The 15,429-nt window shown below is 44.5% G+C and overlaps 1 protein-coding gene across 1 annotated transcript in view; it reads right to left on the reverse strand.

The window, feature by feature from the left end:
• The window catches only part of efcc1 (EF-hand and coiled-coil domain containing 1), a 19,492-nt gene extending 7,992 nt beyond the window's left edge, over positions 1–11,500 (reverse strand). Inside the window, exons 1-2 of the mRNA XM_061220392.1 lie at positions 10,697–11,500; positions 9,713–10,128 (exon numbers count right to left, since the gene is read on the reverse strand). Of these exons, the coding sequence (XP_061076376.1) occupies positions 9,713–10,128; positions 10,697–11,383 (1,103 nt within the window). The 5' untranslated portion in view covers positions 11,384–11,500. The remainder of the gene's footprint in view (positions 1–9,712; positions 10,129–10,696) is intronic.
• Positions 11,501–15,429: the final 3,929 nt, after the last annotated feature.

Below are 15,429 nucleotides of genomic sequence, written 5' to 3' on the forward strand. Positions count from 1 at the left end.
TGAGGATGAATCCCAACACGGTCGCTCCAGCTCGGAGCGCTCTTCTTAAGCCTCGCTGGCACAGAGGACATGCCAGCTTAGGATGGCATTACATTTTCCCCCCAGTGTGAAAGATTGAATTTGCACCCTGGATATGAATCATAAATAAAAAGAATAAAGAGGACAGGGATACAGCGAAAAGGAGCCGACGCGTGGAGTCGGGGGAGGGGGAGGGGAGTCTGCTGCAGAGGTGAATGGAGAGGAGAGAGAGAGAGAAAGAGAAAGAGAAGAGGAGCGAGATGGAGTGAGAGAGAGCAGAGTGAGGGAGTGTCAGGGAATTGTGTGAGAGAGAAACGTGTTTGAATTATGGGGGGCCGGGGGGGGTGTCGGTTTGGGGGGGCAGCAGGCCAATGACGGTTCACAGCTGCTGGAGAAGATGCCCGAGGCGTACAAACACACCCCCACACCCCCCTAGCGCACCCCTCCGTTACCGTGGAGACGCCCCGCCACCTCCCTCTCCCCTCCTGCGCCTTTGGTCTCCAGTGAAACGAGTGGCTGGAGGTGGGGGGTGGGGGGAGGCAGTGCGCCCTGTGACTAATTGAACTTTAATTGAAGATGGGGGGTAGCCTTCAGAAGCCGCTGGGTGAAGTTTATCTTACTGTAGAGGACATGCGGGCGGCCCGCCTCAAAAGACAGACAAAAGAGAGAAAAGGGGCGAAACCTTTTTTTTTTTTTTGTCCCCGGAGACAGAAAGTGTTAATAGAAACAGAAGAGTGGATTTGGGATTTGCTCACGAGTCATGCTAGGCAGGACTGAGGGGGTATTAGAATTGTGTCTGCGGACAATGCGGAGAAAGCGCCGTGTTTCATCGAGCGGTTCAGGAGACGCACATAAAACCGTTGTTGACAGAAACGCAGACGAGCACACTTACTGGCGGGGGCAGAGTCGGGGGGGGAGACGGTGAGAGGGGGGAGAGAGAGGGATGAAAGGGGCGCACCAACAGTCCCCAACTCACTCCAGACGTCCTGATAGCCAGGGAAACAAGAACTGGATCAAATTGCTCTCTCTGAGACGGTCCATGAAAAAAATAAAAAAAAGCCTTGCCAATTTTCAACGGAAAATTGAATCAAGGGCTCCGAGACACAGTACCAAATATTTTCTAATATAACGTGAAGTGCTAGAGCTCCATAAAAATAAAAGTAGCGCAATGTGTTTTTATAGATTCCATATCAGTTGTGAGCCACGGATTAATTTCATGTCACAGCATTTTCATTTGAGATTATTGATTATACTTTTCAGTGGAATAATTGTAAAACTTGGATACATTATTTTGACAAACTCAAACTCCTTTTAGGCACAAAACTCAACAACAACTCATGTTCTATGATTCATACCATAGCTAAGGGGCAAAACATATAGGGGTCCCTCTTTTAGCTCTTGCTGTATTCCGTTCTTAAAAGTTCAGGCATCAGGATATTTCACAATTGTGAATGAAGTTAGCCATCTCGTCATTGTTAATTTAGTTTTCTTCAACAATACCGAATATCCTTTACAAAAATACACTGTACTCTGCGGTTTACCTTGTGGTTATCACCTCAATATTGGGTGGTCTTGCCTTTTGATGATGACTTAAGTAAGGGTCGGGATGTTGTTTACGTAGACAGAGGGACCCATCTGTCTGCGACATGTGGTCATGCGGGACAATTCCAATTTAGGAAATCAAAGAAGAAATACTCTTCCAGGGCTTCACACTGGAAACCCGATCCTGACATTTGGAATACTGGACTTTAGAAGCAAACACACCGCGTAATACCACAGGGTTCGGCGACCGCAGACACACACCTGGATGAGCGATTTAAGGTTTCCTGGACTGTCTGTACAGCCTATGCTTACGTCTGTCCTGTCTCCTTTGGCACACAAAGGAACGGAGCTTACTGGCGGCACTGTTTGGCCATAGGAGAGCCACAGAAAGGTCAGGTTAATATATCACATGAAGCTATGGCACCCCCCAAAAAGCATTCATCAGCAGTCTTATCGGCCTGGACAGGTAGACACAAGCAGAATCACCGGGGCAATTGATCAACCTGAAGTGGAGGCCTGGGTGAAGCCTGCAGACAGGAGACAAAGCTCTGGTCGAAAGTGGCTCTACGCTGTCGACTGTTGCGGGCAGGTTTTTCAAAACACTGTTGCTGTGTTCAGACCAAGGAAAGACCCGTGTGAATTTGTGAGGCTGTTCGGCCTCAGGTTAGGGTTACGATTACGGCTTGAGTAGGGGTCGAAGATCTTGATCTGGTCAAAACATAATGATGTTTACATAGCCTGCAAACCGAACAGCTTGTGACCTGTGGGCTTGTGGCTGGTTGAACACTATCCATAGGCTTTAGTTGGACCCTGTAGCCAGACTCCTTTTTTAAAAAATGACAGCAACCCCAGCAAGGGACCCTGTAGTCACTGTCTTATTTTAATTAAATAATAATATCCCCAGCAAAACCGCACCACCATTAAGGAATAAACATCTTTGGTTGGAATAAATATCCCGAACCATTATGCAACAATAGCAGAAATGAGCGACCGTGATCTACTGCCAATCTAAGCAAGACGTTTACAAAAAGGAACGAACGCTGCACATTAATCACAATTACATACTCCAGAATCCTTGGTTGATTGCCATCTAAAATGTCCTGGGCTCTGAAATATGCTTCACCTCAAGTTTTTTGTTTTTTTTTCTTCTCCCTCCTGAGTTAAAAGTAAAGCAGAAACACATGCCACACAAAGAAGGAAGAAGAAGCAGACACAGTGGGCTACCTGCTAGCTGTACCGTTCGAAAAAACCTCTCTTTTACTTCACGAATACAGGATATTAGTTTGACCTGCGAGTTGCCTTTGGCCTCAACAGACTATTCAATAAATCACACGGTAATGACCGCTCTTTTCTGAGTCTGTTAATAGCGCGGAGCTCGGCTGGAATATTAATGACGCCACTCTGTTTTGCAGCCGTATTTACACGAGGCACGACCGATGCTTTTATGCCGGGGGAGACTCCAGCTGTATCTGATTAAAGCGAGGACACCGGAGCGCTTCCTGTGTTTACGCCATTGAAGGTTGATGCAAAGCGCCTCCCCCCCACCCCCCCAGCAATGTTATGTGAGCCGGGCTGATTTCTTATTCTTTTTATTTTTTTATTTTTTTCGAATCTTTGCATTTTTCAAAATCAAGAGGAAAAGGCACTAAGAATGCCTTGGAAAAACAGTCAGGCTAATGATATCACATGAAAGACAAGTGATGCTTGTTTGACCTGAATTTGAGATGTTTCCCTGCGTTTTCAGTGTCACAAACCAACAGCGATTATCCACGTGCCTCAAGGCGGTGCTGTGCTTGAGCTTATACTGTGTACATGCCTTTCCCTGGACAGTGCGGTCGAAAATGCCAGCTATGCCAGCTTGACCAGCTTGAAAATTGAGCTTGTCAAGCTGGTCATAAAGCTGGTCTCGCTGAGTATGAGCTGGTCAACCAGCTAGTGCTGGTAGCTTTTCTGAACTGGCAGCTGGTCAACCAGCTACCAGTTGTTTCAACACACAGCTTGAGCTGGTCAAACCATGTCGAGCTGGGAGCTCGGTGTGAACCGATCAACCAGCTAAACCATGTTGAGTTGGGAGCTGTTCTGTACCGGTCGACCAGCTACCAGCTGTTTCAAAACCTAGCGTGAGCTGTGTTTTTTTTTTTCTTTTTTTTTTCAGCAGGGATTGCAGTTAAATGCACACCCCAACGCTACAACCGCAGCGAGCGGATGCTAAGTGTGTTTCTCCGGTTTACGTAATTGAGCCCCGGGCCCAAACAAACGCAGACGGTGACTAATCAGGCCCGCAGGCCCTGCCTGGCCGGCCTCACTGCGCGAAGGTCAGACTCGTAAACATTTTCAAAGCAGGAATGCGGCCGCACAGACACGGGCAGGCACCCCGGGCAACGTGCAAACATCCCGCTCTGGAGCGAGAACGAGGAAGAGACATGGGGGCAGAGCGTTCTTACTCGCACACGGCGAGGGGTATGTGCGTTATAACGGCCTCAGATACCGAGAAATGTCCCAATTAATAAGAGTGCTGATGTGTGCACGGTCAGAATATCTGCAAAGGAAGGGAAGGGGAGGAGGGGAAAATTATTTTTTTCCAAGGTTGAAAAAAATGAGCCCGCTTGGCTAAGGGGCTTGAAACCCGTGCAAGAACAACAGAGCAGGAGAATATATTAGGTTCTCGCTCAAAACTTCAAATCTGTACCTCACACACAGGCACACAGGCGTACACACACATGCAGGCCCACACACATGCGTGTACACAAACACACACGCAGACATACACAGACACACACACACATACACACACACACACACATACGTGTTATGCACTCAGGCACACACGCATATACATACACATGTACACACACGCAAAAACTCTTGTTGTTTTCAAATCAGTGCACAAGCGGCCAAAGTCCACCCCCGGTGTGTAGAATACTGTGCACTCAGGAAAGCAGATGGGGTCACACCAGGCCTGTATTCAGCTCCCTCAGACGTCAAGCAGAGAAATTTAACGGGGCTGGAGATCACATTTCCACAAAATCGATCATCAGAAAGTGCAGTACGACCTGTACACCGAGCACAGACACTGCTAGACAGGAAGTCTCAAACGGGGACATATTGACGACGCCTAAAGGATGAGACAGTTGCGGTATGCTTTATTCAGAGTCCTCCCACACACACACACACACACACACACACACACACTTTAAAAATTCCTTCCTTTACAAACGATAAAAGAAGTATGCACGTCAAGCGTCAGCCATTTCAGAAATATTAGAATGGGTCGACGGGGAATAGCGAGGAGCTCACCAAGCTCCCCGCTGCGTGTTTGTACGTCTCACGTCCGCCTTCCTCTCCCACACGCCGGTCTCTGAAGTGCTGCCACAGGGACCCGGGAGAGAGATAGAAACAGAGGGAGAAACATCCTCCGCTCTCCTGCGGGCATTGAAAGGCGGCCCCTGAAGGACTGGACGGAGAGCCAGCGAACAAACAGCCGAGTGTTTGCTCCTTCCAGACGGCAGGCCGCTTTTCAGCCCCCGCTTTTTTCACTTTGCGTCCCTCCCCAGCGGTCTCCATTGTCTCGGGGTCGGGCCCGCAGTTTCGCAGAGGCTGCGCCGATTGATTTAGATCCTCGACTTCGCTCGGGCGGAGAAACGCCGGGTCGGGGTATAAAAGGTACACTTTGCGGGCCTCTCCCCCTTTCTCCGTGCTAATGAACGCGATGGTCCGGCCCCTGTTCCCACCACCTCCTCCTCCTGAAAAGGAGGCCCCAAATTACCCTCTCCTTGCTTCTTTATCCCTCTCCAACCCACGCTGCTCAGGGAAAGATTATGTAAGAACGATCTTACAGATGACCTTACGTGCTAGGAGCTTTGAGAGTACTGCAGACAGCATATGATGTATTCGGCTGTTGAGGGAACATGGAAAAGGGAATGATAAATGTTGTATGGACTTATTTCAGGCAAACTGGATAAGACTGAATTGAAAATGCCAATGAAACACACTTACAACAAACATCCCTTCCCAGACAAAAGCGATTTGCGTCAATATTTGGTCATCCCTGCTGAAAAAAAAGGGCACAAGCTATGTTTTGAAACAGACAAGCTTCCAGCACTAGCTGGTTGACCACCTCATACCCAGCTAGACCAGCTTTATGTCCAGCTTGGTCATGCTGTTTGACCAGCTCATACCCTGCCAGACCAGTTTATGACCAACTTCACCAGCTCAATATTCCAGCTGGTCAAGCTGGCATATCTGAATTTTACAGCAGGGATATGATTGGTCTACAACACTGTCCCTGGCTTGTAGGATGAACAACACATTCCTTCCACCTGAACATGCGACCTCACAAACAACAGAATCATTCGTATTGATTAATCAGTCACAGTGTCCGCTATAGATTTATACCTGCACATAACTGTGGTGGAGTTACAACTCTGAAACAGATTAAGAACTTTAAAATGGAACTAATATCATTAATAATGTCACAAATTATTATAAACATCTCTTAGTGTTGAGATTCCCCATTCATAGCATGGATACTGGGGTGGTCGCTCTCTCTCTCTCTCTCTCTCTCCCTCCCTCTCACTCTCTCGCTCGCTCCCTCTCTCTCTCTCTCCCTTGCTCTCTCTCTCCCTCTCTCCCTTGCTCTCTCTCCCTCTCTCTCCCACTCTCTCTCTCTCCCTTGCTCTCTTTCTCTCCCTTGCTCTCTCTTTCTCTCTCTTTCTCTCTCTCTCCCTCTCTGTCACTCTCTCTCTCATGTGCGAGGCGTATGGGTACCGCCCACTCTGCCACTGGGCGACGCATCAAAAGCTTGGCTGTGGTTTTGTTTCCACACAGCTGCGGACTTGCTGGACGTCCTCCACAGTCCTTTCAGCCCTCTCCCAGGGCGTGGCCCTTTCTCTGGGATCTGGCCCGCCCCCCTCCGGAGCCCTCGCAGAGCACCGAGGATATGAGAGCGCGCTATCTGCCAACAATGTGCGATCGCCTTTTCTAAAAGACTCGCCAGATGGCACTTCTACTGAACCTGCTCCAGGAGCCGTAGCCCCGCGGTGACAAACCGACAGACCCCCGGGGCTCTTCCGTGGGAGGCAGGTGAGGAGGGGAGCTTTGACAGAAGACGAGACGTTTTGGCTCGATTTTTTTTACCATCTCTTCTCACAAACTGCTGTTCTGTCTGGACTTGGTGTGGAGCGGCCTGATGTACAATTCTCTCCCAGGCCAAGACACAAACAAGAATTACTGCACACAAAGCAGGGGCAATGTCTTTGGATTAAGCCAGCAAATTGGGTTTTCTTAAAACTACTCCATTCTTTTAGATTGTCTTGTCCAGAATGTCCCCGAAAATGTACCTCTGTTGTTAACCACACAGTGGGAAGCATCAAATTAGGCTTTTAGTATTCTTTTAAGGCCATACTAAGCCAAATTAATTGAACTTCACAGTCTATAACTCCTACAATTAAATGTTGTTTTGTTGTCTGAAAACTTCATGAATATAAACAGGTAATTGAGCTGTATGATGTATTTACCTTGATAACATCTGATACTCTTAATAATATTATCAGTTAAGATGAACTGAGCACTTTACTCAAATGTCTCTCACGCATATAATATGAAAAGAAAACATTGTGAGACAGGCAGCCTTTGTCATTATTCCAGGTTGGATAACTTTTCACACAAGCTCCCACAAAGCACCCAGATCTGCTACTGTTTCGGTTGTAGGATAGTGATATTCAGAGCAGCTGTTCCACTTGCGCTGTCCTGAACCCTTGAGTTCAACAGCAAGACCTTGCAGTTTCAGCTCACGGCATGATTAGGGAGCGTAGAAATATAGACAGCTAGACAATTTATAAGCTGGTGGAGGTTCTTTGTGAAGTGGCAATAAATCACAGTATTGTTGAGTTGTTGTTACTGGAAGCAAAGCCGGGTTCATGTGGTATTGGGAAAACCCTGCACGGTCAAGGCAAAATCACAGCCCATTTATGTCTACTATCTTCCTCTTTCCTGCTCCTCAAAAAATGAAAGCAAATCCTAACAAAGCCACAACATTTTTTTATAATTAACAAGATTTGTTGCAGGCTACCCAAAAAGTTCAACTGACTATGTGGCCATATTATCTATTCGTACTCTTTGTTTCCATACCAAAAATTACCATATTAATGATTAGGATGTATATGGCCATCCTTGCAAACAAATGAAATGGTACACCTGGTTCATTAAACGGAGGCCTCACACAAAGCCCTGAATTCTGGATGAACAATCATTGGGACTGCTGGTGTGAGAATATGTGAAGAGGTGTTGCTAGGATACGCCCGGAGAGTGTTTATCTATTATTCGTCAAGGGGGGAGAAAGAGCCGGGGAACTGTGTGGAGATTGATGGGAACTTTCAATCTGCTTAGGTCAGGGCTTCCCTGGCTGAATGGGGCTCTCTCCCTACGTGTCACCCCTATTGTGGGCTGAATGAATTATTTGGCTCTCAGCACATCAATGGGGGCCAGGAGAGTTAGCCTGGCATAGGCGAGAAAGGGCACAGATTAGCAAGCCATGGGGGGGAAGGTGGAAACTGTGAGCATTTGAAATTTCAGTTTGCAAATATTTGGAGGTGATAACATAAAGGTAAAAGAATTCTGTGAAGCACCATATGCAGCACAGCTGAATGGATAATAACTTGGTACAAGTTTAGTGTATTCTAAATGAGTATGGATCCAAGTTATACTTTCATTATGAGAATAAACACCATAGACAAGACATAGATATTGATAAATTATGGTTTGAATAATAATAGTCTAATTTCATTCAATTGATGCACAGATTAATTTATGAACTACGAGCTCGCAAACTTATATCTATGAAACATTTCATCTGCAAGTGTTGAATATCAGCGTGTGTGTTTTTGGCTTCACATTTTGTCTACTTAGTTCTTTCAAATCCCTGCACCATGCTTAAAATCTTCTGTTTCCCTCGCAGGCAAAAAAAACTCCCTGTGTGGCAAAGAGAGCAGAGCAGCAACATTTCTGCTGGATTTTCTCCGCGAGAATCAAAGAGGCAGCCTTAGCCCTGGGTCCTGGGGTCAATCCCACAAAACGCTCTTTACCCCGCCACAGCCAACGCCAGGGCCGGCCAATAAAAGCACAACCTCCTGTCTCCACACAAACCGCCGTGAAGCGGCGTGTTTACACTAGCCGCCTGCGTCATCCAGAGCGCATGCTGCGCGGGGGGATTTCATCATGATGCGGCAGCGCCCCTCAAAAAGTTGCTCAAATGTAAATAGTTGAAAGACACACAGCTGCGTTAGTGGGGATAAATGAGCATAGCAAAAACAACGACCCAAAAAAACCCTAATTAGCATACTGTGAAAAAGATAATAATAATAATGTTGGCCTTATATTGGAATAAGAAGCAGGGAACAATGATCTTTAAGAAGTGGTACAGACTACAGTAATTGCTTTCTCTTCTTATTAAGACTCCAGGGTCTCAGAGAACCTGAAACAATATTAAACAGTACGAACGAGTCAGCCACTATAAACAAGTCATGCAGACAGGGTGGGAGTAAAAACTGGCAAACGTGTTGTAAACATAAAAACAGCAATGCACGAGAAAACTTCAATTAAAGTCAATAAAATGGAAGCTCTCTCAGAAATGAATAGCAGTAGCAGAGCCCAATTAAACAAGACCCAACTGGCAGCCAACCTGCCACACACATTGCCTGTTAAATGAACCCAAACAAAACATGGGTGAAATTCAGAAATTGGAACCACATCAAACGACACAAATAATATACTGCATGTGCAGGCATACCTTTCCTGGTATACAACCAAGAACTGGATTGAGCACCCCCTCTTCACAGAAGAACACAAATTGTAAAGCTCTATAAACAGACTAATAAAGATGTACAAATTGTAGGCCTCATTTCTCCATATATTAGATTTTACGCAGCTATAAAATACAACTCGACTCGAGTTGTCTTGACTCGAGGTCTCAAACCATCAACAAACCCATTTGAATATATATTTTAAAGAAACAAAACATTAGTGGACCATTTTAGAAGAGAAAAACAACATCCCCCCCCACTAATAACTTCCATATTGCACGCGGTGTGTGTGTGAGGGGTAAGCGCTATCTGTGTGGTCTGTGGGCTTGCGGTTGCCCGCACAGTGTTAATACCTGTAATAACGCAGCTCGGACTCCAGCTGCTGGACGTGCCTCTGCAGCAGCGGCACGTGATTGGCTTTAACTTCCAGCTCCTTCACTTTGCCCAAGCCGCTGAGCACCGCATGCCTGGCCTCCTCCACCTTCCTCCTCATGGCCGTCTGCTCCTTTTTCAGCTTTCTGTTGCAGTTCTCTAGAGAGAGCAGGGCTTCCTGGGACCTCCTCAGCTCCCTCTCGAGTTTCTTGTTGAAGAGAATGGCCTCCTCGATCTGCCCGTCCCTTGAGCTACGGAGCAGCTCGATCTCGCGTAAGAAACTTTGGAGGCTCTTCGTGCTGCCGTGGGCGCTGTTCTTCTGAGTGGACAGTTTGTGATGGGCAATGAAACACCCCCCGTCTTGTTTATGTTTAGAGTGGCTTTTCCATAGCCCTACCTGTGGCAATAAGCAATTGAAAGTGTGTTTTAAAACGTAATCAGGACAATAACATAAAAAACAAGCAAGGCACTAAAAATAGTAACAGCAACGCTGGAAACAAACAAAAAAGAAAACGTGCACAGGATGCTCTTCACTCGGCCAATAGATTAAAACTTTGATTTTGGAGCATTACAACAAGTCTGTTCGTTGTTTCACGGCTTCTAGACTACTCTTTTTGGCTCTACACCTCGTGCTATTGTGTTGGTGTGCGTGCGTCTCCGGACATTTCAGGAGATGCTCTATTAAATCGCTTAGGGCTGAATGCATTTCTGAAAACGAATAAACAAACAGAATCGTGCACAAACTGTAGGCTAAATATAGACTGCTTGTCATATATTTAAATAGGAATTGCACGTACAGATTTACAGACAATGAACACAACTATAAGTAGCCTACATTGCCAACAAAATCTCATATTAAATTCGCGCTCAATTTCTCTATCAAAGTAAATAAACAGTTCAAAAATGCACTACTTTAGATAGGAATCTCATAAATATGAAACAAGAGGATGCGAAATGATGCACACCTGCAGTGCCAACGAACGGGCATCACTACTTTGGAGAGCAGCGCGCATGTCTTCCACCAGCTCTCTCAGACTCGCATTCTCGTCCTCGAGTTTTGCTATTCTGTCTTCGGCTTCTTCCAAAGCAACAATTTCTTCATAACATTCCCGAGTGCATGTTCCCAGTTGCCTGCAGCCGGACGTATGTCGATCCGCGTTGGGCGAAGAGCCTCTACTGCCTTTTACCTTGGCATTCGCCAATAGGGACTTCTCCCTTCTCCTCAGAGGACTCCGGAGACGTATCTGTGTTTCGATGTGCTCGCTCTCTTTACCCACGAGCAGCCTACCGTTTTCGTACTGGCACCCTGCTTTCGTGCTGAAGTAGCCGCAGAGTTTGGCATGGAACTGCCTAAAAGTAAACTCGCTGGGCATATTCTCCAGAATCCCGGTGCATTCTTCCAGGTCCGTTTCTTTATTCAACCCCAAAACTTCGCAGAGTATATTAAAATCTTCGACAGGAATCTTGCCATCTCCCTGACAGTCCATATGGTGAAATATTTCTTGTAGATATTGATCCAATCCGGTGGCCAAAACTATTATTTCATTTTCAACTCCGCGATCTAATCCATAGTGGTAAGCCAAGGTACTTACTATCCACTGCGTCCTGCGCGCTGGTCGACTGTACGGATCGCACGCTTCGGGTTTATCCATAGTTATTTCTACAGGCCCGCTGCAACATTTATACGATTGTATAATGCTTGTGGATACTGGACAAAAACTGGAGCTTTAAGGTGCACATCGCATTCCCTTCCCATGTTCAGTGCATTAAGGGCCACTACACTCCCTTAATGTGAATACTGAGCTTCGTTTCAAATTCTCTGTGCGCCCCAGAGGCGTTCCCTTGAATAGACTTTTATATAGCACCCCGCCCCCTAAAAAGTGTAAAGGCTGATTAAAAAAAAGAAAGCTCCGCATGTGTTTGGTGACGTCTAAAAGAGGTCCGGTTTCATTCCTTGCATACAAGTTAACTAACGGATAATTTATGCCCCCTTGACTGTTGAATTGTGACAGTTCCATCATCTTTCTGATTAATGTAAAATCAGTTATTCAGCGCAAGAGCTGGCTTTGATTTTTGTTTCATTTTGTGGTTCGAAGTGTCATATTGCCTATACTAGCCTATTTACTAGCCATTTGGAGAGAATTTGAAAAAAAAAAAACAGTTCTGGTAACTGGAAATAGGCATGACAGTAACCATTCAGGCAAAATTTCGAAACAAAGGACCGCAAACCACGGCACCTGCCGGCCTTTTGTGTAGATTATTAAAATTAGCAAGCAGCTGTCGTCTCGAACGGTCACTAACTGCTCAGAAACGGTGCACGTGCTTGACGTTCAAATTTGTTTCACTGTAACACTTCCACCACCGTTTATTGATAATTTCATATCAGGACTGCTGTCTGTTCAGTACAACAATAACTTTCTCCTTTTCCCCTATTGCTCTTATGAGTAGGTACAGTGTATTGTGTCCTAAGATTCCAATATGTATTTCAAAACAAAGAGAGCAACATATTGCCTCCATTGCAAATTGCAAATATTATATTTAAAATAAATGTACAATTAGCAAGGATAATTAAAGTAAGAACACCTATTATTCTTTCTGCTTATTGATTTTCTTCCAAGACATAAGTCAAACTTGGAGCCATTCCTTTTGTTGTCCCCAGTTATTTCTGGAGAACATAAACAAATATGTGATAATTATTTTATATCATTAAAGAGCTGGTATTAAAATTAATAACCATTTCATTTGATCTCAATAATCTTATTTCTCTATTCCCACTGTCTGATGCTGGAGAAAGACACACACACAAACACAAAAAAATCATTTTACATTTAACATTCAATATCTAAAATAAGGATACTTAGGAAGGCTCATTGATTCATAATGGTTTTGGTTTGATTATGATATATTATGCATATTGATTAAAAAGCAGAGCGTGTTCACTTCATGTTATAGCCTATGGCAGATGGTCTTGGTGAAAAGAATGGCCAAACCATTCATGCATTTTCGCAATGAAAAGCCGTATTTGTACCTAATGGTTCATGCATGTGTGCTTGTCGTATTCTGCTCCTGAGAATGGAGAATTTGTGACTTGACTTCACTTGCAACGAACCCATGATGTCTTGACATTCTGTTTTTTTTTTTTCTGGCTTTAACTACTTAAAAACAAAAGGTTTCTCTAAAACCCCAAATCTATAAAGTTTATAGAGGGCTATTAGCTGCATCTGGTTTGGACAGGGTTGCACAGTTAATATAAAAAAACAGTATGGCAGCCAGATTTACTTCTGATATGTGGAAATATAAATCATTCACTAAGTGCATAAGCCTGACATTTTGCACACGTAGGCACTTTGTCACAACATGCATTTTCTCGTCGCATATTTGTCAGTTCTGCTGTATTCAATTTTCTGCAAAAAATGAACATATTAATAGAAGCAAACCACTTTTCACACACTACTGATTTTATTTGCACAACATGTATCAGCATCAGATTTGTTTAAATCACTGGTTGCCCAGGTACCTGCCTGCCAGCATCTCTAGGTATAGAGATGGTCATCTGTTGTCTGAAGATGAGTGGGAAATGGTTGGCATTTATATAGCGCCTTTATCCAAAGTGCTGTACAATTGATGCTTCTCATTCACCCATACGCATATTCACACACCAACGGAAATTGGCTGCCCTGCAAGGCACCAACCAGCTCGCTAGGAGCATTTGGGGGTTAGGTGTCTTGCTCAGGGACACTTCGACACAACCAGGGCGAACCAGCAACACTCTGACTGCCAGACGACTGCTCTTACCGCCTGAGCCAATGTCGCCCCAGTGGTAGCTATATGCATTTTGGAGGACACACTTGCTATTTGATGGAGTATTGCAGAAGTTTGATGCCTTTGTACCAAGAGGAATTCCAAATTGTGAGAAAAATATCTATTCTAATTCTAATTGGATATACACTCACACTTTATTTGACTTATGTTCTTGACTTTCTGCTGCTGTAGCCCACCCACTTCAAGGTTTGATGTGTCGTATGTTCAGAGATGTTATGGCCATTCTCCACTGAACTAACCAGCCATTGTCAGCCACAGAACTGCTGCTCACTGAATGTTTATTTGTTTTACACATTGTTGTCTGTATGACTAGTGACTGCTGTGCATGAAAATTCCAGATCATTAGCAGTTTCTGAGATAATAGCCATCCCGTCTGGCACTAACAATCATTCCATGGTCAGAATCACCTGGCTCACATTTCTTCCCCATTCTGATGTTTGGTCTGAACAACAACTGAACCTCATGACCATGCCTGCATGTTTTTTTATGCATGCTGTCACATGATTGGCTCATAAGACATTTGCATTAATAAGGTCGTGTAGGCTACAAGCCTACCTAATAAAGTGGTCACTGAGTGTATACTTTGGTGGTCCTTTTGCTGCACTTATTTGAATTCCCGCAATGGAATAATAGATGTGTAAAAACTACTAGCAAAGGCCTCGCCTTCATTTTTTCAAAAATTGCTTTTAGAACAAACATATCCGCACCCATGTGAGACATTCTACTCTTATTGTTTATGAATGCAGACTATCAGCCTACAAACATGCATGCATTTGGCAGACGCTTTTATTCAAAGCGATGTACAATCATTGGCTAACCGATGTGGTAATGAGTGATACTAGATCTGGGAGAATCGTGCAGAGGATTAACGTTAGAGCTAGTCGAGGTACAGTGTGAAGAGATGGCATTGCGGCGGAACAGAGGCAGTGACTGAGCAGTTCTTAGAGGAATGGTGAGGTCGGTCCACCACTGGGCAGCTGCTGGTGGCCAGTGCTTGGTTTCTGGTTAGTAGGTTGCCCAAAACATCAAAATGTTTTTGGTTATTTTCTCAAGAGCAATCGTGGAAACATGACCTTTCCCATTCAAAGACTTTACACCTAGTTGCCAAGGGGACGTTCACAAAGTTCACGGAGTACTTCAAATTATTCCGCTACAAAGGCACTGTGAAAACGCATGAAATCAACAAAGTTACGACCTTGTAATAAAGTGTATTATTGTACAGACAGATAGGAATCGTTTGAAAGCTCCGCTACACTGTGCCTGCCTGTTGCGTCTTGAAATTTGGGGAACTAGTTGCTGCGGAGGTTACAACGGTAACAATGACGCCAAACAACCAACTGGTTGCTATTGGGAAGTTTGTTTCAGAGCAACGTGAAGTTTGTATGACGTGACAGCCAAAGTGTTTAAGTACATTGGAGATACCTGTCATGATATAGTACAGAATTAAAAAGTTCCAGAAAACGGGAGGCAATACGGTAAATTTTACATTTAATCGCACCCATTTAATTTACTATTTTAATCAAATGTCCAGTAGCTGGAGCGTTGTCTCATTGATATGATTTTAATTCGTTCAGGTAGTAGTTTTCAAATTTGTATTAAATCCAGCTTTGATGAGTGCTTTTAAGGTATGTCACCGGGGAGTTGTTTTTAATCTCACGTCTGTTGGCACAGGAGCATTTTGGTTCCATTTGGAGGTATTTATGCACATTCATTTATCGTTGTTTTCTTATTTGCTGACATGCTTTTAATTCAGTATAAAGCAAATGAACTACAATTTAAAACATTACACGTTTTAAATGCATTTAAACGTAATATCTAATTTCGTGTTTTATATTACAGAAACTACCTATCCTATCAAATGGAAACTGATACGGAT

This window comes from Conger conger, chromosome 14, assembly GCF_963514075.1.
Source record: "Conger conger chromosome 14, fConCon1.1, whole genome shotgun sequence".
In the NCBI taxonomy this organism is placed as follows: domain Eukaryota; kingdom Metazoa; phylum Chordata; class Actinopteri; order Anguilliformes; family Congridae; genus Conger; species Conger conger.